Genomic DNA, 23,757 nt, shown 5'->3' with positions numbered 1-23,757 from the left:
TTTTTTTTAATGAAGCATTATTGTTATAACAGATAACTGATAAAACTACCTCCCAAGCTTCCATTGTAATGTAGGAATAAAGAGAGTAAATCAGGCGGAAATCTCTAAATTCTTTTCATCCAACACTGAAAACATAATATGTATCTGGATAATATTTATGTTATAAAATGTTAGAGATTTAGGGATATCTCCAACTGAGGCCTTGAAAAGTAAAATAATCACCAAATTAAGTAACAGAAAAAATTACATTTGCTTTGGTAATATAATCACACACAATATCACTTTGTCTAATACTTAGAACCTCTCTAGATATTGGGGTAAAGATGAAACTACACAAGACACTAGAGAAGTGAAAGTTATCCAATGATAGTTGTAACTCATTACTGAAAGCCTTTTGCTAGATCTTTTACCTGATAATGAAACTGGTAATTTTTTATTAATTTCTGCCAATTGTTTTAAAAATATGATTTATTGTCAAGTTGGCTAACATACAGTGTATACAGTGTGCTCTTGGTTTTGGGGGTAGATTCCCATGATTCATCGCTTACATATAACATCCAGTGCTCATCCCAACAAGTGCCCTCCTCAATGCCCATCCCCCATTTTCCCCTCTCCCCCACAACCCCCCATCAACCCTCAGTTTGTTCTCTGTATTTAAGAGTTTCTTATGGTTTGCCTCCTCCCTCTCTGTTTGTAAATATTTTTTCCCCTTCCCTTCCTTCATGGTCTTCTGTTAAGTTTCTCAAGTTCCACATATGAGTGAAAACACATGATATCTGTCTTTCTCTGCCTGACTTATATCACTTAGCATAATACCCTCCAGTTCCACCCACGTTGCTGCAAATGGCATAATTTCATTCTTTCTCATTGCCAAGTAGTATTCCATTGTATATATAAACCCATCTTCTTTATCCATTCATCAGCTGATGGACATTTAGGCTCTTTTCATAATTTGGCTATTATTGAAAGTGCTGCTATAAACACTGAGGTACATGTGCCCCTATGAATCACCACTCCTGTATCCTTTGGATAAATTCCTAGTAGTGCTATTGCTGGGTCATAGGGTAGTTCTATTTTTAATATTTTGAGGAACCTCCACACTGTTTTCCAGATTGGCTGCACCAGTTTGCATTCCCACCAACAGTGCAAGAGGGTTCCCATTTCTCCACATCCTCGCCAGCATCTGTTGTTTCCTGAGTTGTTAATTTTGGCCACCCTGACTGGTTGTGAGGTGGTTTCTCAATGTGGTTTTGATTTGTATTTCCTTGATGATGAGTGATGTTGAGCATCTTTTCATGTGTCTGTTGGCCATCTGGACGTCTTCCTTAGAAAAGTGTCTATTCATGTCTTCTGCCCATCTCTTCACTGGATTATTTTTTTTTTGGGTGTGGAGTTTGATAAGTTCTTTATAGATTTTGGATACTAACCCTTTATCCGATATGTCATTTAGTTCTGCCAATTTTCTTTTTGTTGTTGTTGTTGTTTATCTATTATTGAGAGACAGAGAAAGACAAAGCATGAGCATGGGAGGTGCAGAGAAAGGAGGAGACACAGAATCTGAAGCAGGCTGCGGGCTCTAAGCTGTCAGCACAGAGCCCGACGCAGAGCTTGAACTCACAAACCGCAAGATCATGACCTGAGTTGAAGTTGGACACTTAACCGACTGAGCCACCCAGGCGCCTCTAGTTCTGCCAATTTTCTGATGGAACTGTTAGTGACTACAGTGAAATGATCCACAGGTAGTCATTTGAAAAGGCGGTTGGAGAGCAAAAGCAAAGAGAGTTAAGAGTTCAATTAACAGGAAATAGAAACCCAGTCAAATGACTGCATTATGCTAACAAAATCATGTATTCAAATTAATTGTTAACTTGGTATGCCCTAATTGTTCTGTTTTATCTTGTCTTCCAGCTGAGTATGGTCTTGGTTCCATTCACTGCTGTGTGTTAAGTAGCATTCCATATTTGGGAGATAGAGGAGAAGAAAACCTATTGCATTTTGCTCTTGAAGAGAAGCACAAGGACTTCCCGCTGCTTATGGCATCATGAGCTATGCAGATAGGACTTTTTGAAAGTGGTTTATTATTTAAAGGACCCTGATGTAAACCCCTTTCCCACCCATTTGCTGAGATCTTTTTCTTGTCCCATGTGAAATGATACACTATCCAACCATAAACCTACTTACAGAATGAAGTTGTAATTTCTCTCCCAAGTTTGCTCAGGTACACCTTACATCCCATTGTCCATTCCTATAAGTGGCCAAAGACTGAGTAAATGGGCTGTTGTCTCACATGCTTGCATGCTCACCCACTTTCTCTCTCTCTCTCTCTCTCTCTCTCTCTCTCTCTCTCTCTCTCTCTCACACACACACACACATATACATGAATAATTAATTTTTGATGGCAGAGACAGTATGTTATTCACCACTGTAACCTCAATTCTAGTATGATGCTTAGCATATGACAGGTTTTCCATAAATAACTGTTCAATGAATTAATAAACACTTATCTTTAAATACATTGTTACTTTCATCATCAAAAGCTAGACTGGGATTCAACCACTTGAGGCTCAGTTTTTGCTCTTAAAACAGTATTAATTTATTACATGGTTAAACATTGCCATTGATTTAAACTAAAGCATGTCAGGGCTGTCTGGGTGGGTCAGTTGGTTAAGCATCCAACTTCGGCTCAGGTCATGATCTTACGGTACATGGGTTCGTGGGTTCAAGCCCCACATCTGGCTCTGTGCTGACAGCTGGGAGCCTGGAACCTGCAGCCTGCTTCGGATTCTGTCTCCCTCTCTTTCTGCCCCACCCTTGCTTGTGCTCTCTCTCTCAAAAATGCATATACGTTACAAAAATTAAAATAAAATAAAATAAACTTAAGCATGTCTGAGGAAAGATAATTTTTACCTTATCATCATGACCTAACAACATTCTAAGGATTATAGTTATTTATAGCATACTTGCTGTATTTACTAACCATGCACTGTGATTGTTTAACACAATTAATGATTTGATTGAATATTTTTAACAGCTTTATTGAGCTATAATTCAAATAACATGTAACTTACTCATTTAAAGTGATCTTTAGGGGTGCCTGGGTAGCTCAGTTGGTTAAGCGTCCGACGTCAGCTCAGGTCATGATCTCACAGTTCATGGGGTTGAGCACCGCATTGGGCTCTGTGCTGACAGCTCAGAGCCTGGAGCCTGCTTCACATTCTGTATCCCTCTCTCTCTGCCCCTCCACCACTTGTGCACTGTCTCTGTCTCAAAAATAAATAAACTTTTAAAAATTAAAATAAATGAATAAATGAATGAATGAATGAATGAAGTGATCTTTAGTTCTTAGGTTCACAGAATTGTGCAACCATCACCACAATCAATTTTACATTTTTATCACTCCAAAGCAACTCCAAACCTCTGTTCCCACTAGCAGTCACTCTTCATTCTCTTTTTCTAACTTTTTGAATCCTGTTTTATTGTCTGTAAAGTGCAAATAATAATAATACATATCTCATAGACTGTGAGGATTAATGATAATATATGAAACACTTTACATGGTACCTGGAACACAGTAAATGCCCAGTTAATCTTGACTATGTGTCTTAGTCCATTTGGTCTGCTACAACAAAATTCCACAGACTGGGTAGCTTATAAACAACAGAAATTTATTTCCCACAATTCTGGATCTTGGAAGTCCAAGATCAGGGTGCCAGCATGGTTGGGCTCTGGTGAAGGCCCTCCTCTAAGTTGCAGACTGCCGACTTCTCACATGGTGAAAGGAGCAAGGGAGTGCTCTTGGGCCTCTTTTATAAGGGCATTAATCCCATTCATGAAAGCTCCACTCTCATGACCCAATCATCTCCCAAAGATCTCACCTTGTAATAGTATTACATTGGGTATTATTATTTCAACATATGAATTTTGAGGGAACACATTCAGACCATAGCACTATTTTTCTTATGTAGCACTTAACACTTAATTGCTCAAAAATATAGTTATTTTGATTTTTAAAAAATTATTAGAGGGGCTCACTCAGTTAAGCAATGGACTCTTGATTTCAGCTCAGGTCATGATCTCACTTGTTAGATCAAGCCCCCTGTTGGGCTCCTTGCTGACAGCATGGAGCCGGCTTGGGATTCTCTCTCTGCCCCCACCTCTCTCTGCCCCTTCCCATCTCGCATGCTCACATGCTCACATACATGCACTCACACTCTCAAAATAAATAAACTTTACAAAATAAAAAATAAAAAATTATTAGATCCCTAAGTTTCCCTAAGCGTGCTTCCCCATCTCTTTGGAACTTATTGACTTTATAATCTTATATCCTTCAAATTTTCTGTGCCTTCCTTAAGGACAATGAATCAGCCTGATAAAAAGCTTGCGTTCATGTATTAATGAAAAGGTCCAAAAGAAACGGCTGGTCAACCAGTTACCATTCTTGCTTCCCATGTAACTGAGTTACACATTAACAATGACATTCAGGATTTAATAACTCTTATCCCCTACAGTCTAATCTCCACACACAGAGTAATTCCTTTGAAATGTAAGTCAGATCATCTCACTCAATTGAGATCTTGCTCAAATTTTTCTGTAACATCCCATCCATCCCAGAGTAAAAACTGAAAGCATTACAATGGCTCTACAAAAATTGTTAAGACTTGTGAAGCCCTACGTGATTTGGTACTTGGCTACTCTTTGACCTCATCTCTGACCATCATGCTTTGTCTTGGGCTTTCCTTGGATCTGCCAGTTACACTTCCTCCCCAGGATCTTTGCATCTGCTGATTTTTTTCTGTCCACAGATCTCTTCTCACAGATTTCCACCTGGCTTCCTTCCTCAACTCCTTCACTATCTTTGCTCAAATGAGGCTCGCCATCGCCATCCTATAAAAAATAGCAAAATCCTCCCTCCTCTTATCGTGCTTTATTTTTCTCCTTAGCACTTATAACCACCTGACACATTGTATATATACTTGTTTGTTTCTTCCTTCAGAATGTAAGTTCCAGGAGGACAGAAATTTTCATGTCTTTTTCCCCTGCTATATCTGATCCTAATAATAGTCCTAGGTACATTTGGTATTCATTAAATACATGGTAAATGAAGGGACTTCAAAACTGTCATCTATAAGCAAGGAACTTTAGGAGTAAGTAGAGAAAAGAGCAGAACCAAAGTAGTTCTGCTGGAGGACTGCTTTCAGACAGATGGAATCCTACCTTGGTTGATCAAGGGATGCATTTTAACATAAGCTGCCACACATCTAGACACAGTCAGGTCCTTTTAAATTGCAGAATTTCATGAAATGTTACAGCTAGTTCTAAAGTGGGTAGACAGAGACAGAAATAAAGATACAGAAAGGTTGAAAGTTATCTGATTTTCTGCCTCAACACTCCTTCCCTCCCCCACAACAAATATGCTTTCTGTGTATTAGGATGGGTTTGACTATCATTTTGTTATTCAAAATTGAATCTAATGCTAGTTTATAGTCTCCAAAGACACAGTTTTCCAGATAATGAATTTTGAAGATCTTAGATCATGCTTTTGACAATCATGGTTAACTTTGCAGTTGGAGTGGGTAGCAGCACAATTGTGGATTAAGCAATTCCCAGAGTGCATCTCTAGGTGGATTCTGAGGAGTGAGGCAAAAGCATGCTTACAACTAGTTAGCATGAAAATAGAACTACGTTTCCCAGAGTGCATCTCTAGGTGGATTCTGGGGAGTGAGGCAAAATCATGTTTACAATTACAGCTAGCATGAAAACAGAACTACATTTCCCAGAGTACATCTCTAGGGGATTCTGGGAAGTGTGGCAGAGGCAGCCATGGTCCCTGTGGGGAAGGGAAGCCCTACTTCCCAGGAACATTAGAAGTTTCCTGGTTTCTGCTGATTCTTGAGGCCTAGGAAGGTGCTCTCCCCCAACAGAATTCAGAGTGAGTACAGTAGAACAGAAAACTGTTGAGATTCCAAGTGCAGGAGGGATTTTATGGGGAGACATAATCAAAACTTGAAAAAAGCTCTCGGTCACAGCATTTTGTAATTTTAGCTTAGTCTCCCTTACTTCTTGAAGAAACCAGGGAATGACCACAGTTTTACCTGGTAACTGAAGCTAATATTTTTCTGATACTTTCTTGGAGAGTCATTTAAAAATGGAATTTGCTAACTTCTTTGCATCGTGCCTGGATTATATTTGAATTAAGGGAGGAAACAATGTTTAAAAAGCAAACCATAAAGCTACTTAGTGAGACCTTGAAATCTGTATCCTCAGTTTTGCATATTTCCTCATTCTATTGAGGTCCACAGTAATGAATAGACAGACTGTCTGAAAAGGGCTCTCTCAAACACTACCAAACTTCCTTGTAGATGTACCACAGAGATTCGAGATGGGCTTTTTCTTCATGTTGTAGTGCTTTATAAAGTAATCTTTCTTAAGATGAACAGGATGAGAAATGTGGGAATTATTTATTACAGGAGGTTGAGAGAAATTGTTAATCTTAACAGTCTTACCTCCTCATTGAATAGTTGTTGGTAAAAAATAATATTCTTTCATCTGTATTAGTCTTTGTACTTTTTAAAAACATGAATGTTAAAAATGAATGTTAAAAAGTGCTTTCCCATGTATTTTGCATCAAAACATGGGTTTTGGAGCCATGTAGCCCTGGGTTTGAAATTACCGCTTTTTAAACTGTGATTTCAGATTGGTTAAACCTTCATCTTCCTCACTTGTAAAATAGGATAAATTCATTTATTCATTCATTCATTCACATGTATTGTGTTTTACACTGTGGTAGGACAGTGCTAGATGCTATAGATAGGGAAAGATACAATCCCAACCCTTAAGGATTTTGCAGTCTAACGGACCTGAGAATTAGTATGTGAAAACTTGATGGTTGTAATACACTTTAGATCCATTTTCTCTCCTTCCTTCCCTTGTGAGAAGTGAGACAGACACCAAGTTTGGACAAGCTAGGTAACAGCCCCAGGTCACAAATTCAGTTAGTAGGGAGCCTGGAATAAAAATCCAGAGTCTCTTCAATGCTGACTTCCCTGTTCCTTCCTCAGTCTGGAGATACGCACAGGCACTGTAAACAAAATGAAAGGCAGGCCTCAGTTTATCATCTAAGGCAAAATAACAGTGCTAGTATTTTCTTCCAAAACTCATTTAGTGAATAGTGAGCTTTTATCCCTAGCTTGCCATCAGGAATAAAATATGATTGTAATTGCCAATTCAAAGAAAAACAGCTATTCTCTTTGTAATGTGGCATTTGAGTGGCTGGATGTGAGGATCGTAGCAGGTTTACCAGTTGTTTTCCACCGTGTTTACTAAAGGTGAGCCCTTGAGCCAACACACATTGAATAAAACATCATACCTTAAGATCCCTAAAAGAGTAAACAAATCACAAACCATTTAGAAAAAAAGCAACAGTTTCCCTGCATTAGATTTCTAAATAGTATGGAGCTATGAGAAATTACATTTTCATCCTAAAAGTAATTCATATATCCTCCTTATGGTTAAAAGAACCTCTTTTTTTCTACAGAGGTTCAGTCTTTTTTTTTTTTTTTTAATTTTTTTTTCAACGTTTATTTATTTTTGGGACAGAGAGAGACAGAGCATGAACGGGGGAGGGGCAGAGAGAGAGGGAGACACAGAATCGGAAACAGGCTCCAGGCTCTGAGCCGTCAGCACAGAGCCCGACGCGGGGCTCGAACTCACGGACCGCGAGATCGTGACCTGGCTGAAGTCGGACACTTAACCGACTGCGCCACCCAGGCGCCCTAGAGGTTCAGTCTTAATGACTGGGCCCACAGAGAAGAGCAGTACATATAGCAGTTGGTTCCTATAGTGTGTTCCTGTGATCACATTATGGAAAATGCTATCAATGTACTATAAATATTCTAAAAACTAGAATGGTTGAAATGCTAGTGTAAAACCACAGTAAATAAATGAGCATGGGACATCAAACAATTTGAAAAGGGAAACCGGAACTATTAAATCTCAAAACACTCCCAAACTCTATAGGTAATCGAAGAGATATAACATGAAAGTCCCCCCACCCTCGCTTTTTTTTTTTTTTAAAGTAAATACTACTGAATCTTGTAAGTGTGGCAATGTGTAGAAAGAGCCATAGGATTTTAAACTAAATTTTGTCCCAGTAATTCTACTTTGGGAAAATTAAAAGAAGTAACCTGAAAATATGCACACAAGTATTTAGTGGTATCTTATTTCTGGTAATTTAAAATAAAAAATCAGGGGAAAGTTTAGCAAAATAAGGATGAGTCTACCTGAATGTAGTATTATGTAGTTGAAAAATTATATAGCTTATACGAAAACATAGAAAATTCCTTATGACATGTTTTATGAAGGCAAGTTGAAAACAGCATGTCCTCAGATTACAAATATGTAGACATTACATGTGTAAAAAGATTAGAAAATGCATATTAAATTATGTTATATTTATGTGGTGATACTATGGATGCTCTCACAATTCTGTTTTCTAGATGTCCTATAATGTAGTTATGTTAACTTTATAATTTAAATGAGCTATTTAAAAGAGAAATAGAGCTGATTTTTAAGGAAATCATTTTTTCTTCTTTGACTTTTAAATAATCTCTTACTGCTCTCTATACTGTTTTTATGTAAGACATGTATAAAAAATATACAAGGGACCATTTAGAAAAGGAATTAGACTTAATCTTTATCTATTAGATTTATGGCCTCACCAATGAAGGTACAATTCTCAGTTAAAATAAGTCTGGTTTTCCTCTTGATTGTTAGTATGTTTTCAAACCTACATTAAGAAATTGACTATGTTTTTTACAAGCTCTGTGACCATCATCCCGTGAGTCAGCTGACCACGATAATCTACAACTAGCTAAAGTTAATTTAGTAACAAAAACTAGGCAAAACATCAGGAAGCCAGTGGGCCACACAGATTAGTTGGTATAGCTACAACCAAACAGCTCTTGGCTCTCAGGATTCAAGGAATTCACCAGAGGAAATCCTTTTGGTTCCCAGGGAATGTGGTAAGGTACTCCTAAGAACACTGGCTTGGAACTAGCCTCAGTATGCAGTGAGTCTCAGGAACGACTACTTATTACCTTTATTTTATTGAAAAGGAGTATGTACAAATGGTTAGAATTTTTTTTTTAAGTACAGCAGTGTATAAGTAAATGTCAAAATTATAAGTACCCTTTTCAGTCCTTCTTTCCATCCCATTCTTCCAAATTAGTCACCTGTTAGCAATAGCGATTTGGTATGTTCACTTCTAGTCACCTTAAGATATGTTTACTGGTATGCATATGTCTTTTTCTTTACAAATTAGATCATGGTAAACCAACCAAATATTATCTGCTTTTTTTACTTAATCATATGTTCTGAATATCTTTCCCTGTTACTATATATGTACATTTCCACTGTTATTTTCTATTTATTTTTAAGAGCTGTATATTATTCCCTTTTAGTACACTTTTCAGTTAACATTCCGGTACATATCCTTTCCTTCTTAGGATAAATTTCTAGAAGTAAAAATTGCTAGGTAAAAGGGATGTTTATTTAGCATTTTGATAGATATTCCCAAATTCCCCCCCCCCCAAAATATTTACATTCTCAGAGTTTGTACATGAGACATACATATATATATGACATGTACATATATGAGAAATGTAAATACATTTCTTCTAGCATATCACACAAGTCTTTGGGTTATTAAAATAGGGATTATGCTTTTAATACTCTCCCAGAATGCTTTGTAACCCATATATCACATGTTGTTTTCTGGGAAAGCTGTGTTTGTTTTCTCTCTCCTGCTAGAGTCCCTTGACAGCAGGTTTTTCATCTGGTACATTTCTGTGTTCCTTAAAGGACCTTGCCTAAAGTCAGCTTTCAATAAACACTCTTTGTTGAATGTCGTTTGCTAAATATATTTTACCCTTGGCTAGGACATAGATTTAGCCAAAACTGTCCAAGGATTAGTCATCAGTGATTCACAATTATGCAACCAAGAAGTAAGCCTAAACTCAGCGATTTGTTTAGTGTTAAAGCTTGCTTCCCTTGGGCACAGTTAAAAGGGTGGTTGGTTATTTAACTGTACTGATTTTCTCGTTTCAGTGGAACTCCTTGACTTTTATTGCCAATGTGAAATGTACTTTTCATGGGGAATAAAATACTTATTGATAAACAATTTAAAAGGAATCACCTTCTGCAGAATGGATTCATAAGATACAGAATTTTTTTTTTCTCTCACAGTGAGATTCAAAAAATAGAAAATATCTTGAATTCATGTAGATTTGCATAGCTGCCTTTTGAAATATTTTCCTAATGGCCATGATTTTATATTTTTCTTATCTATAGGATTCCTCTTACTTCATTCTTGGAGGGACTGGTTTTCATATATCCTGAGAAACTTTAGCTCCATTACTCTGGAGACACTCCCAGGCTTACCTGTGTATTAGAGTAATGCTAGCTGCTGCAACAAACTTCAAAAATTCAGTAGCTTAATATGGTAGAAGTTTATTTCTCCCTCACAAATAGTCCAGAGTGGTGTGGTGGAGGGGGGTTTGTGGTTGGCAGGTGGCTTTTCTCTGTGTTGTGATTCAAGGATACAGCTTCTCCGTCTAATGACTGCCATTCTGGAGTCCTCTAAGTAGGAAGAAAGAGGATGGAGAAGGCATACCCACGTCTTAACTGCTTCAGCCTAGAAAAGATATACATCACTTCCACTCACATTCCATGTTAAGACCTACTTTTGGCCCTGCTTAGATACAGGAGAGGAGAGAAACGTAGATCTTGGCTTAGCAACTATGTTCTAACAACAAATCCGCAATATGGAAGGAGGAGCATATATTTTTTTATGGATAGTTAGTGGATTCTCACAATAACCTATTAGGTAGGCAGAACAGGTTTCAATTTTGTGGATTAGAAGAGGTACTGAAAAGTTGAAATCCCACAGCTAGTTAGTGGTAGAAATGCAATTTAGAAAAGCCAGATCATCTGACTTCTATTCAGTTTCTCTTTCCTTAATATTAAAAAGTAATCCTATCCTGGCTTAAAGTGTAACCCTCTTGGTGATTCATTACTTTAAATTGCATACTATGACTTTTTTTTTTTTTTAACTCCTCTTTTCTCTAAGGACCTGACAATGTCCCTGTATTGTGGAATTGCTTGCAGGAGAAAATCTTTTTGGTCCTATAGACTGCTGTCAACTTATGTCACTAAGAGCCGGTGAGTTGTGACCAACCTGAGCTCTGATTATTCTCTTTGGCCCATTACATTATAAAATATAAATATCTCAGAATCCTATATTAAGGAGAATTAAGGATGCATGATTAAGATTTACATATGGGGTTCCTGGGTGGCTCAGTTGGCTAAGCTCAGTTGGCTCAGGTCATGATCTCACAGTTGGTAAGATTGAGAGGCTTTGGGCTCTGTGTTGACAGCGCAGAGCCTGCTTGGGATTCTCTCTGTCCCTCTCATGCACACGTGTTCTCTCTCTCTCTCTCAAAATAAATAAACAAACAAATAAAAAGATTTACATATAAGGATGTTCATTGCAAATTATTTATAATTGGAAACATTCTAAATAAATAAATTTCCAATAATATCTAAAATATCTGACATACTTAAATATTTAGTTCTATTAAGATAAGAACTTTGTCTTTCCTGCTGTGGTACCCCTAGTGCATAAAACAATACCTGGGTACAGAGTAGGCACCGAAGGATTGTTGAATGGATGAATGAACAGTAAGGTACAAATTAATTGAATTATGGTATGCCCATATGATAGAATGAAAAACTATACTGAGTGATAGTTCATGAAGCTTCCTGAAAATAAGGTGATAACTCTAATCCCCTCAACCCCTAAGAAAGAACTAAACTACCAGTGAAAGATAGACCAGGAAAAAAAAAAAACCAAAAACCTATACCAGTATAGGTAGATGGTAAAGGACTTTTTTTGTCACGGCTTGGGCAAATTTGAAATCCATGAATCTGAAATCACTGTCCTGCTCTCATAGTTTTGGGGTTTAAATTTGCACCATCTGTGTGGTATGGATCCCAAACCCAACCTAAAAAAAGAATGTAAGTAGTAGTCCTAGACTTATAATACCCCTGGGCACCTTGCAGAAGCAAATATAAAATTCCTCTGAAGAGACACAGTCCTAACCAAGGCTTCCTACATAAAAAGCTCTGTCAGACAGGAATGCCCAGTCCAAAATTTAAAGACCCCTAAGCATACACTCTGACATAAGCAGGAGAAAACAAAATTGCAGCCCTTATTTTAGATACTGTTGGGCATTTAGGTTATTTGCAGTTCTCAGGCTGGGACTTTGAGAGCAATAATTGAATTATTGAACAATTATTGAATAGTCTAAAAAATGACTATGTTAAAGTGACTTAAAAATGAGTAAAAAATCCTGAATGAAATTCTTTCAATAAGGAACATGGTGTGAAAAAATGTTAAAGAAAAAAAGGCTACAAATTAGTAGGTATGGTTCTGAATACACCTACATTCATATAGATACACAATAAATAGTTCGAAGAATTCCCAGGTGTAAAGAGCGATCATCTCTGAATGGTGAGATTCTTGATGATTTCCCTTTTTTGAACAAATTGTTAACTATATTTACTGATTTTTACTGATGACTTTTTATTTTTATAAATAGGAAAAAAAACAGTTTAAGACTGATGATCTTAGTGTTGTTTCCATGCTATTATAACTAAGGGAGGAAAATGAATTTTTAAAATTAGTGTTCCTGATCAAGAAGAAAAATGTAAGGATCTTTTTGGATCTCAGTTCCAGTTCCAGTGAGGCCTCGAGTTTAAGAACTTAACCTGGGTGTTTTTGTAGGTGTTTTGTTTTATAGGGTCATTAGGGCAAAGCACAGGTTGTACCACTCTTACTGTTCTCTTAGGAAGGCAGCAGTGTTTGTTCTATTGTTTATATTTGGTAACTTCTGAGTGGCACATGTCTCTCCTTTGACATGCATTAAGTCTTTGCCCCAGGAAGCCGCAGTCACTTTTAAAAGGTTTAAAAATACCATGAGGATTAAGATCTCAGGTTTCTTTGGTCTTGTGTTTATAAAGAGCTCATTGTAACTCCCTTTATCATACAGTCAAAAATAGGTTCTGGGGCGCCTGGGTGGCTCAGTGGGTTGGAGCATCAGACTTCCACCCAGGTCATGATCCCTTGGTTTCTGAGTTCGAGCCCCACGTTGGGCTCTGTGCTGACAGCTCAGAGCCTGGAGCCTGCATTGGATTCTGTGTGTCCTCTCTCTGCCCCTCCCCTGCTCACACTCCCTCTCTCTCTCAAAAATAAACATTTCTTAAAAATTAAAAAAAAAAAAAGTTTCCTAAAGAGACCACTGAGGCACATTTATCATTTTGCTTTGCAGTTCCATGTTGAGCTAACACTATTGATGTTACAAAAGCTCCCAGATCCTACAGAAAATAACCATAAACTGTGTTGCCCACTTAAGTGACAAAATCTGCCATAAGTCTGAGTCTCTTTGGGGGCTTTTAACAGGCAAGAATGGTTATCCCTAAGGCTCTAGAAGGAGAATCCCACATTCAGTACCCCTTGAGTCATGTGGACCCTGACCTGATCTCCAAGGCTCTTGACTTAGGTCATCTTTAATGAAGGTGCTTGGAAAGCCTAGAACTGGATCAAATACTATTTCTTTTAGAGAAACTAATGATAGGATGTTGTCTTTTCTGTATTTGTATTTTGGCTATTGAAAATATTACACTTATTAAGTTAAGTGTAGGTCAAGCATGGGCATCATTTTCCCATTAGTGGTCTCTTCCATAGAAATAAGGAGCTAATGGTGTCCACGGGGGTGGTGGGGTGGGTGGGGACTAGATGTTTGAAGCTACAATGGATTGAAGATAAAATCTGGTCTTTATCATCCCTAGACTGAATGAGAGTTACTTAAGTTATACTGTTTGCTCTTTGTCTGCAATAATAAAGTCTGCTCCCATCTCTAGGTATTCTGTGGTTGATGTTTTATCACTGTACTTGTTTTTCTTTCACTCCACTGCATGTAAATTCTTGCCTCACAGCGTAATATTGGCAAAGTACCTTGAGGTTCAATTCAGTAAATATTTATTACCCTTGAAGTTCAATTCAATAAATATTTATTGAATTGAGCCATTCAATATGCTAATTACTGGAGATACAGAACTAAGGCTGACCCTGTCCTGAAGGAGATCATAGTTTTTCAGGGGAGACAGACAAATTAACAAATGGTATAATAGGAGTGCAACCACAGAAGTATGGGCAAATGTGTATAGAAGCACAAAGGAAGGAATGAAATGATTGCCTGCAGCCAACTGAAACCCTTTTCAGAGCAATTTAGGATATAATGTAAATAAAAGGAAATAACTATGGTAGGAGAGGGATGCAGGGACAGAGTTCTAAAAGGTGAATGTTGTATAAGTGGGTGTGGTTTTGTAATGCTTTGATTATTTCCAAAATGCAGGTATTTATTTGAACTGAAGGAAGATGATGATGCATGTAAAAAAGCCCAGCAGACAGGAGCATTTTACCTCTTTCATAGCCTGGCTCCTTTGCTTCAGAAATCAGAACATCAATACCAGGCCCCCAAGCATAGCCTACTAGGTAAGCCCAAAGAGGACCTGTAGAATAGACCAGGCTGTGGCCATTAAGCAGAATTCCATCCATATCAAATCCCTGAGAAAGGATCTTTTGACCTGAGAGTCCAGATTTTTCAAACTGTTTCTGCCAGTTAGTAGCGTACAAACCTGAGCTGTCCAGATATTATATGGTGATGGTGTGAACCAGTACTGCCTTAAACAAGGGGTTAGCGAGACTGCCATCCAAATTGGAACCCACCGCTTGTTTTGTAATGTAAATATTTATTGGAACACAGTCATGCTCATTCATTTACATGTTGTCTGTGACTGTTTTGGCACTACAATGGCAGAGCAGTTGTGACAGGGACCACATGGCTCGCAAAGCCTAAAATATTTTGCCAAACCCTGCCTTAGGCCAGTGATTTCCAGCCTCCATGGAGTTGCACACTGTTCTACTGTTTAAGATCTGCGTCAGGACTTCATTTCTTCTAGAAGGGTCAAAATAAGGGGTGCCTCAGTGGCTCAGTCAGTTAACTGTTCAACTCTTGCTTTTGGCTCAGGTCATGAACTCACAGTTCGTGAGTTCAAGCCCCACATTGGGCTCTGTGCTGACAGTGCAGAACCTGCTTAGGATTGTCTGTTTCTCTCTGTTTCTGCCCCTCCTCGACTCTTCTCTCTCAAAATAAATAAATTTTATTTAAAAAATTTTTTTTAACCTTTATTTATTTTTTGGGACAGAGAGAGACAGAGCATGAACGGGGGAGGGGCAGAGAGAGAGAGGGAGACACAGAATCGGAAGCAGGCTCCAGGCTCTGAGCCATCAGCCCAGAGCCTGACGCGGCGCTCAAACTCACGGACTGCGAGATCGTGACCTGAGCTGAAGTCGGATGCTTAACCGACTGAGCCACCCAGGCGCCCCACAAAATAAATAAATTTTAAAAAATTTTAGAAGGGTCTACGGCCATACCATCCTGAACGTGCCCGATCTCCTCTAAAAAATTTTAGAAGGGTCAAAATTAAAAGTGATTTAAAATTAATTTGTTTTGAGAACTCTTTTAGGGTATGTAACTAGGCATACCTAAGCCATCGGGATTTTGCATTCAAGGTACTCTCAGTTTTACATGATATCACTATATACTGACTTCTAAATACAAACAAAGCCAGTGAATTTCCTCCATGGGTCAGATATTGGAGTATTTGGATAGTTTCTAGCAGTGCGGAAGAGTATAAGGATGCCATCAGAAGGCAATGTTATGTTGTATTATGAACAAATAAATATAAGTCCTTCATGCAGAGGAGGACAGGTTTTCTCTCTAGGCATCATTTGTCTTATACAGACTGGGATCTCAGATGAATCGTCTATCCTAGTCCATACAAGCAGCATAATCTGGAGACTAAATCATATTTAACTGATTTGTTCTCTTCCATTTTAAGCATGACACATTTTTTTTCCCAGTGTCATACTACATTAACTATTGTGTATTTTTTTAACTAGGGGATATGCTCCTTTCATGATACATTCATGAGAGTCCAGTGTTACACAGTAAGAATTCCTTCTTTAGTCTAAACACTTTAGGTGGCTGATGAGAAGGTGGAGGCCTAGAGAGGTTAAGTGATTAGACCAAGATGACATTGCTAATTAGCTGCAGGACAGTGACTAGAAGCAGGTATATCTACTTCAAACTGAAGTAGAGGATTTCCTATGAGTCTAATATGGCTGTGGTGATTTAATTAAAACCTTTGTTTTTCTCCCTTCTCCCTTTCTGTTTCTTAGAGTTGGAAAGGCTCCTAGCTAAGTTTGGACAGGACACACAAAGAATAGAAGATTCTGTGCTGATTGGATGCTCTGAACAGCATGAAGCATGGTTTGCTCTGGATCTAGGTCTAAATAGCTCCTCTTCCATAAATGGTATAGAACATTCTTCCTAATGGGCACTTCCCAGTGGTGCTCAGACTTTGGGGTTTCAACATAATAGCAAAATTTCAAAGAAAATTTTGAGAACACCAAAAGGTTATTAACTTTGTATTTTTTTTAAGTTAGGATATAAAAAATCCTACCATCTACTATCATTATCATTTAAAGAAAGTAAAGAACATTTTAATACCTTCTCAGGTGGTAGGTACACCGATGTTTATTGTATTATTCTCAGTACCTTGATACATTTTATATTTCTTAACCATTTCATAAGCAATGTTTTAAAATTAATGACATTGTTCTTATCTCAAGTGGGAAGAAATATGTTACCACGCAGTAGCTCAGGGTCTTCAGACCTACATTTGGGAACCAGGTTGGTATAGGTTCATGGCTCCTATTAGGCTTTCCTTCTCTCTTTCAGGGTCTAGGTGTAAATGTAATGATGCTGGAATGAGGTGCAGATAGAAGCCTAGACATTCCATTTTACCTCTTTTTCAGGGATAGCATGTGGCTAGTGCAAGTATTTTACTCTGAAGAGGATCTTGAGAAATACTATGCTCTAATTTTTCTCAAATTTGCATGAACATAAGAATCACCTAATGCTTATTAAAAAATACAGATTTCTGGCCCTCACTCCCTTGCTGTTCAGAATCTCCAGGTAGAGGCTTAAGAACCTATACATTTTTTATTTTCCCTAGTTAAGTCTTATTAGGTGAGTTTGGGAAACACTGTTCTAACAGGTATCCTTGAGAGGGGCCCCAAGGCAAATTTTGGCATTTGTTTCATTTCATTCTCATTTCTCCTTTTCTAGCTTCCTTACAGAAACCAGAAATGGAGACAGAGCTCAAGGGGTCTTTCATGGAGCTGAGGAAGGCTCTCTTTCAGCTGAATACAAAGGATGCCTCCTTGCTATCCACGGTAGATTCTGACTTCTCAGTTCTGTAGAAAATTTAGTAAAGCAGTGTTGATGGGTGAATACATGCATGCATATGCAAGGCTAGAATGACATTTGATTTCCTCCTGTGCAGAGAGATCATAGTCCTTCCTACAAACCTTGGCTGGACAATGTGCTGTAGGAAGAGTGCTTATTCTTCTTCCTTTTGTCCTTATTTTTGGCAGGACCATTTTCTCCTATAGCAGTCTGATTATCAGCCTCATGATATTTTTAATGACCCACAGCATAATATATACATCATCATGTTACTCCTATGAGAAATTACTTTGTATTGCTTTAATGACATCCTCATAGCTTTGGATTTCACTTGCTGAAGTACTTTTGGTTTTTCATTTAATTTTTTTTCTGCAAATATATATTTTTTAATGTTTATTTTTTGAGAGAGAGAGAGAGAGAGTGAGCAGGGGGAGGGACAGAGAGAGAAGGGGACAGAGGATCCAAAGCGGGCCCTGCACTGACAGCAGCAAGCCTGTTGCGGGGCTTAAACTCATGAACTGTGAGATCATGACCTGAGCCAAAGTCCAACTTTCAACCAACTGAGCCACCCAGACACCCCTGCAAATATGTTTAATGCACTTAGATTACACAGAGGAAGAGGAGCAAGAAAGAAACAACATCTAGATGAGTCGCCCAAAAATTCTTACAGATGTCTCAGGCTGGCTGCAGCCCCCAGGAACCAAGTCACTATTGACATTTGAAATTAATATAAAATTTTACGGAAGTCTGCTCATTGCAGCATTCAGGTACTTGTACAAAGGGAGGGCTCCCTACAGGGCTTGTAACAGGAACCCAGGTACCTCACCTGGCATGGAGAACCTAGAAGCCAGAGAGAAAAGACAACTGGATTAAAAAGAAAAAATACGGTCAAGAGAGTTCTCTACTGGTCTGCTCCATAGAGTACAAACCTTCAGGTTTTTTCTGTGCTCTCAACTCCATCTCAAAACTCAGTCCCAAGGCTCTTGTGTTTACTTTTAAAAATGGTCAAGCCCTTTAGACTCTTCCCCAAGGCCCTTCCCTAAAGCCTTGCCTTTGGAACAGGAAGAGAAGGGCAAGAAATTGTTCATTTAATTTAAAAAGACACCTCTAAACATTTTTATTTGCAAACAAATTCCACTTTTATTGGGAGGAGTACATGTTGAGGTAATGTCTTATTTTAAGTTGGGTCATAAGTGCATGGGGCATTCATTACAATACTTTATATATTATATGTACTTTAAATAATTCATAATACATTTAAAATATACTTTCTTTTATTCATATTAGATGCTAGAGGAATATGTTCAGACAGTTTTCCTTGTTTTTAAAGTTTAAATGGTTGGGTGACTGGGTGGCACAGTTAAGCATCTGACTTCAGCTCAGTTCATGATCTCATGGTTTGTGAGTTCGAGTCCTGCCTTTAGGTGAGCATGAGCCCCACTTCCGGCGAGCTCAAGCCCCATATTGGGTGAGCCCCGCTTCTCTCTCCCTCTCTCTCTGCCCCTCGTGGGATTCTCTTTCTCCCTCTCTTTCTCTTGTTCTTTGCTTGCTTACACCCTCTCTCTCTCTCTCTCAAAAAAAAAAAAAAAAGAAAGAAAAAAAGAAACCAAACAAAAAAAGTAAGTTTAAACAGTTAATAACCATTTAAAGTAGGTGAGCTGGAGGTGCCTGGGTGGCTCAGTCGGTTAAGTGTCTGACTCCTGATTTTGGCTTAGGTCACGATCTCACAATTTGCAATTCGTAAGACTGAGCCCCAAGTGGGGCTCTGTGCTGACAGCGTGGAGCCTGCTTGGGATTCTCTCTCCCTCTCTGCCCTTCCCCTGCTCGCACTCTCTCTCTCTCTCAAAATAAATAAACATTACAAAAATAATAAAGTAGGTAGGCTTTTCCCTTTGACTTGCTCTAAATACTAGGCCCATGACTATTATAGGTGAGCTCCATATTCTCTCCAAATGAAACCAAGCCCATCTTTGTATTCCTAGGCTCAGGCTCTTCTCCGTTGGCATGACAGTCATCAGTTCTGTAGCAGAAGTGGGCAGCCCACCAAGAAGAATATGGCTGGCAGCAAGCGTGTATGCCCTTCCAATAAGATTATCTATTATCCACAGGTAAGCACTACTTTAAAAGGACAGTAATCCAAGAAGGCTATGCACTACTCTGTTCTGGGGACAAAAGCCTGTACAATTCAAAGGCTCTCCTTAGTTATCCAATCCTTCATCCCATTAATAGGCTCCAAAGCCCTACTGTCGAAGTTTCTATCCCCTTTTCCTAGATGGCTCCTGTGGTGATCACTCTCGTGTCAGATGGGACTCGATGCCTGCTTGCCCGCCAGAGTTCCTTTCCCAAGGGAATGTATTCTGCCTTGGCAGGTTTTTGTGATATAGGTAAGGAGTTTAGGGCATATACAGATGACTGGAGGACACAAAAGCTTAATAATAGTAGGTATTTCTTTGCCTTGTTGCCACAGTGCTTGGAGTATTAAGCACCCTCTTCCCTATGATGTCAAGAAAACTGCCTTCTTTGGCACTTGTGTGGTTCAGTTGGCTGAGCATCTGACTCTTGATTTCAGCTCAGGTCATGGTCCTAAGGCCAATGAGATGTGAGGCTCTTTGCTGAGCATGGAGCCTGCTTAAGATTCTTTCTCTCTGGAGTGCCTGGGTGCTCAGTCAGTTCAGTGTCTAACTCTCAATTTCGGCTCAGGTCACAATTTCACCGTTTGTGAGACTGAGCTCCGTATCGGGCTCTGGATTGACAGTGCAGAGCCTGCTTGGGATTATTTCTCTCCCTCTCTCTCTGTGTCTCCCTTTCTCATGCTCTCTCTCTTCCTCTGTCTCAAAAATAAGCAAATATTAAAAAAAAAATAACTGCCTTCTGGCATTATAATTTTTCAATATTAGGCAAATTTTCAAGCATACAGCATAGCTGAAAGAATTCTACAGTTAACACTTATCCATACACTTACCACCTAAATCCCATAATTTTTTTCTTCATTTACTTTATCACATATCTATCTATTCTATCCATCCACCAATCCGCTTTATTCTTTGATGCATAGTTTGCAGACATTAGTACACTTCTCCCTAAATATTTCAGCATGCATTGTATTAACTAGAATTCAGCATTTACAGGTTGTTTTTTCTCAGTCTGTTGGGGTAAAATTTGCAAATGGTGAAAGGTGGCATTAAAATTTTATTAAGGCTGAGGTCAGCAGTAGCTTCTCCCACTGCCACTCTTATTTTGCATTACAACTAACCAAATGACTAGTGTAAGTATTGCAGTTCAGCCTCCAGCCCCAGACTTGATTCCCACTGTTACAGAGACTCGGGATTTAGGGCTCTCCCAAGAATACTTCATTGAAACTTTGGAGCCAGTTTCCGCTCCTTTCACAAATGGGCATCTGTATCACCCTTCCCGCTGCAGGGCTGTCCTGAATTAATCTGAGTGCTTATAGGTGAAAGTCTGGAAGAGGCTGTCCGAAGAGAAGTTGCAGAAGAGGTGGGATTGGAGGTGGAAAGACTGCAGTACTCTGCATCCCAGCACTGGCCCTTTCCTAATAGCTCACTCATGATTGCTTGTCATGCAACTGTGAAATCAGGGCAGACAGAGGTAAGTTCTGATGCTTCCCTTCTGCTGTTTATTTCCTTTGCTTCACTCAAGTTGGTTAGCAGGCATGTGTGTTATCCAGCATTGTCTACATTATACAAAGGATGTGTAACATATGATTTGGTCCCTTGAAGAATTTGCAATCTTATAAAGGAAACAATCTCCGTGAAAATTCAGAGCACCAACATAATCACCATTTTTCCTTATTTGTATCTCAGTCATGAGACAGTTTGTTTTTCATCATCAGGACTTAACAGAGCATCTTGCACAGAGAAGGAACACAATAAATATATCAATCAAATTGAATGATGGATTTCAGGATGGGTCTTACTGTTCAAGTCTGTTAGGATGTTGGGGACTAATTATATAAAATACTAGGAACTTCTGGTAGAAAGGGATTTAGATGTTGCCTTACCCGGCCTCATCTTGCTTTTCGGTAGCATGCCTTGACAGATGGCATTGTGGGCACAGGTTCCTACCTGTGTGTTTCGGTTTGCATAGAATTCGTAATATCTCATCTGTCTCAGCTTCCTGTGGGGGGAATTTGCGTTGCAAAGAAGATACTATGCTTTTGATTATCACTAATTATCCCTTATCCTTTAAAGAAGAGTAATTTAATGTTTTTAAATAGAAAGTTATATAATCAATAGGGGCACAAAGAAAAACAAACATTATTTATATACTACACCTCACTGTTAACCACTCTTCAGTATTTCAGTATTTGTGCTTCCAGGATTTTTAAGATGAACTTCTTTCTTTTTTCACTATTTACAAAAATATATTTAACTCTCACCTTTTAATTATGCCTCTCTTGGGGCGCCTGGGTGGCGCAGTCGGTTAAGCGTCCGACTTCAGCCAGGTCACGATCTCGCGGTCCGTGAGTTCGAGCCCCGCGTCGGGCTCTGGGCTGATGGCTCGGAGCCTGGAGCCTGTTTCCGATTCTGTGTCTCCCTCTCTCTCTGCCCCTCCCCCGTTCATGCTCTGTCTCTCTCTGTCCCAAAAATAAATAAACGTTGAAAAAAAAAATTTAAAAAAAATTATGCCTCTCTTGCTTCTGTGCAATATCTAAAACTCCCAGCCTATAGATCCCAGGTATTGCTCAGTTCCGGAAACATCTTATCACGTTTGGCTAGAGTATTCTAAATTTTATAGCTCCTAACCTTACATCCTGTTTTTCTTTATGTCTTTTAGATCCAGGTGAACTTGAGAGAACTAGAAGCAGCTGGCTGGTTCAGTCATGATGAGGTGGCCACAGCCCTGAGGAGAAATAATCCATACACTCAGCAACAGAATGGGACATTCTGGTTGCCCCCCAAGTTAGCCATTGCCCACCAACTGATTAAGGAGTGGGTAGAAAAGCCAAACTGTTCTACCCTGCCTGCTTAACTCAGGTTGAGACATCTAGATCCTTTCTCAGTATCTTGGAGGGGCATAAGAGAGATCAGTTGATAAAGGGGAGGTGATAAAAGGCCATCTCCAGGACAACTTCATAATAAGGCAGAGTAGAAGGTAATCCTACAGTGGGCTGCCTCTAACAGCAGTGTTAAGGAAGTTCTTCTTCAAAGGCAATCAAAAATGCCAAACTGATAAGATGATGATTGTCAAAATCAGAGGGAAAGTTGAAGCATTAGTTTGGATATAGGCCTTTGTTCAGCAATTTTCATTGAGGCCTTGGAAGCAAACATCTCTTCAGCAGGTATCTTGTTAATGCTGGATTTATACTAACTGCCAAAATGTGCCTGATAGAATTTTATCTTACTATTGAAAGTATACAGCAAACCTCAACCCACTCCTGACTTTTCATCCTCACAGAATTAAGAAAAATAGCACAACCCGGGATTTAAATAAAAGTCATATTTAAGTCATCTGAAGGGATGAGGAAAGTGGGAGTCAAGGTCTTCCTCAGGGTACTCTGTAATAAATCAGATGCAGTGATGTTTTGCTGAGGTAACTGCACCCCAGTGGGGTTTATGATAGTTAAGTCTTTTGCAGTTAACTTGCTCAACTTGTGACCCAAGGAAAAGATGATCACTTTGCCATGTCTGACTTCCTAAATGCACAACAGTCACTGCCATTTGCATACCCAGTTAAGTGTTGTAACTTCACTTAAGGGATTAGTGAGGATGAACCATTTCTTGAGCTTTATCAGATAAACTAATGTAGGATTTCTCATCATTCATGTGTCATTCTACACCTCATCATAGAAGAGAAGAATTTATCTGGAGCAAATAAAGTAAATTTCCATACCTTTGTTCAGATGCATTTTTCTGTCTTACGAAGCGAGGAAATTATAGAAAGTGAGAATTTGGGACAGGGGATAGGGAGGGAGAAAAGCAATCTGTTAGTGTGATAAACATTTAAGTCCAGGTTCCAAATGTGGAAGAAATGAAGCGATGTACAGAAGAAATACAGTTAGAGGTCTGTTTGAAAAGAGGAATGGCCAGGAAAGAGTTGTATCTTGGGATGATTTCAGGTACTAATTTATGATAAAAGACACAAGTGCCAGAGACCCTAACATTATTCACACATCAAAGTCTACAGGACTAAGCAAAAGAGATTCTAGAATTAGACAAGATGAAGCACTGAATTTCCCTCTGATCCCAAAAGGTCATTGCTTTCGCCATTGCCAGCAAATCATCAGTGCTTTGGGGAAATCAAAGTGCCTTCATCAGGAAACGTTGAGGGATAGTATGTGACGGGTCTTGATTGTCCTGTTAGGTTG

The 23,757-nt window shown here is 38.9% G+C and overlaps 2 protein-coding genes across 9 annotated transcripts in view; one reads left to right on the top strand and one right to left on the bottom strand.

Annotated features, from left to right (window-relative positions):
- Nucleotides 1–5,842: 5,842 nt before the first annotated feature.
- NUDT13 (nudix hydrolase 13) lies at nucleotides 5,843–23,291 on the top strand. Of its 6 annotated transcripts, XM_032595199.1 has the most exons (10): nucleotides 5,847–5,929; nucleotides 11,126–11,217; nucleotides 14,472–14,611; nucleotides 16,361–16,495; nucleotides 16,814–16,874; nucleotides 17,313–17,419; nucleotides 19,415–19,540; nucleotides 19,705–19,816; nucleotides 20,884–21,038; nucleotides 22,227–23,291. In XM_032595199.1, exons 4-10 carry the CDS (start codon nucleotides 16,493–16,495, stop codon nucleotides 22,419–22,421), a joined length of 759 nt encoding a protein of 252 aa, XP_032451090.1. In that variant the 5' UTR covers nucleotides 5,847–5,929; nucleotides 11,126–11,217; nucleotides 14,472–14,611; nucleotides 16,361–16,492; the 3' UTR covers nucleotides 22,422–23,291. The 6 variants fall into 6 exon arrangements, with proteins under 6 accessions (XP_032451091.1, XP_032451090.1, XP_030191137.1 ...); XM_030335277.1 differs by lacking the exon at nucleotides 16,814–16,874; XM_030335278.1 differs by lacking the exons at nucleotides 5,847–5,929; nucleotides 16,814–16,874 and adding an exon at nucleotides 9,002–9,020.
- Nucleotides 22,129–23,757, bottom strand: part of ECD (ecdysoneless cell cycle regulator) — a 32,972-nt gene continuing 31,343 nt past the window's right edge. For all 3 annotated transcript variants that reach the window (XM_030335269.1, XM_030335268.1, XM_030335270.1), the window contains exon 15: nucleotides 22,129–22,292. In XM_030335269.1, the coding sequence (XP_030191129.1) occupies nucleotides 22,267–22,292 (26 nt within the window). In that variant the 3' untranslated portion in view covers nucleotides 22,129–22,266. The remainder of the gene's footprint in view (nucleotides 22,293–23,757) is intronic.

The sequence above is a fragment of the Lynx canadensis genome, chromosome D2 (genome assembly GCF_007474595.2).
Source record: "Lynx canadensis isolate LIC74 chromosome D2, mLynCan4.pri.v2, whole genome shotgun sequence".
NCBI lineage: Eukaryota > Metazoa > Chordata > Mammalia > Carnivora > Felidae > Lynx > Lynx canadensis.
This window is presented reverse-complemented; position numbering and strand designations above follow the sequence as displayed.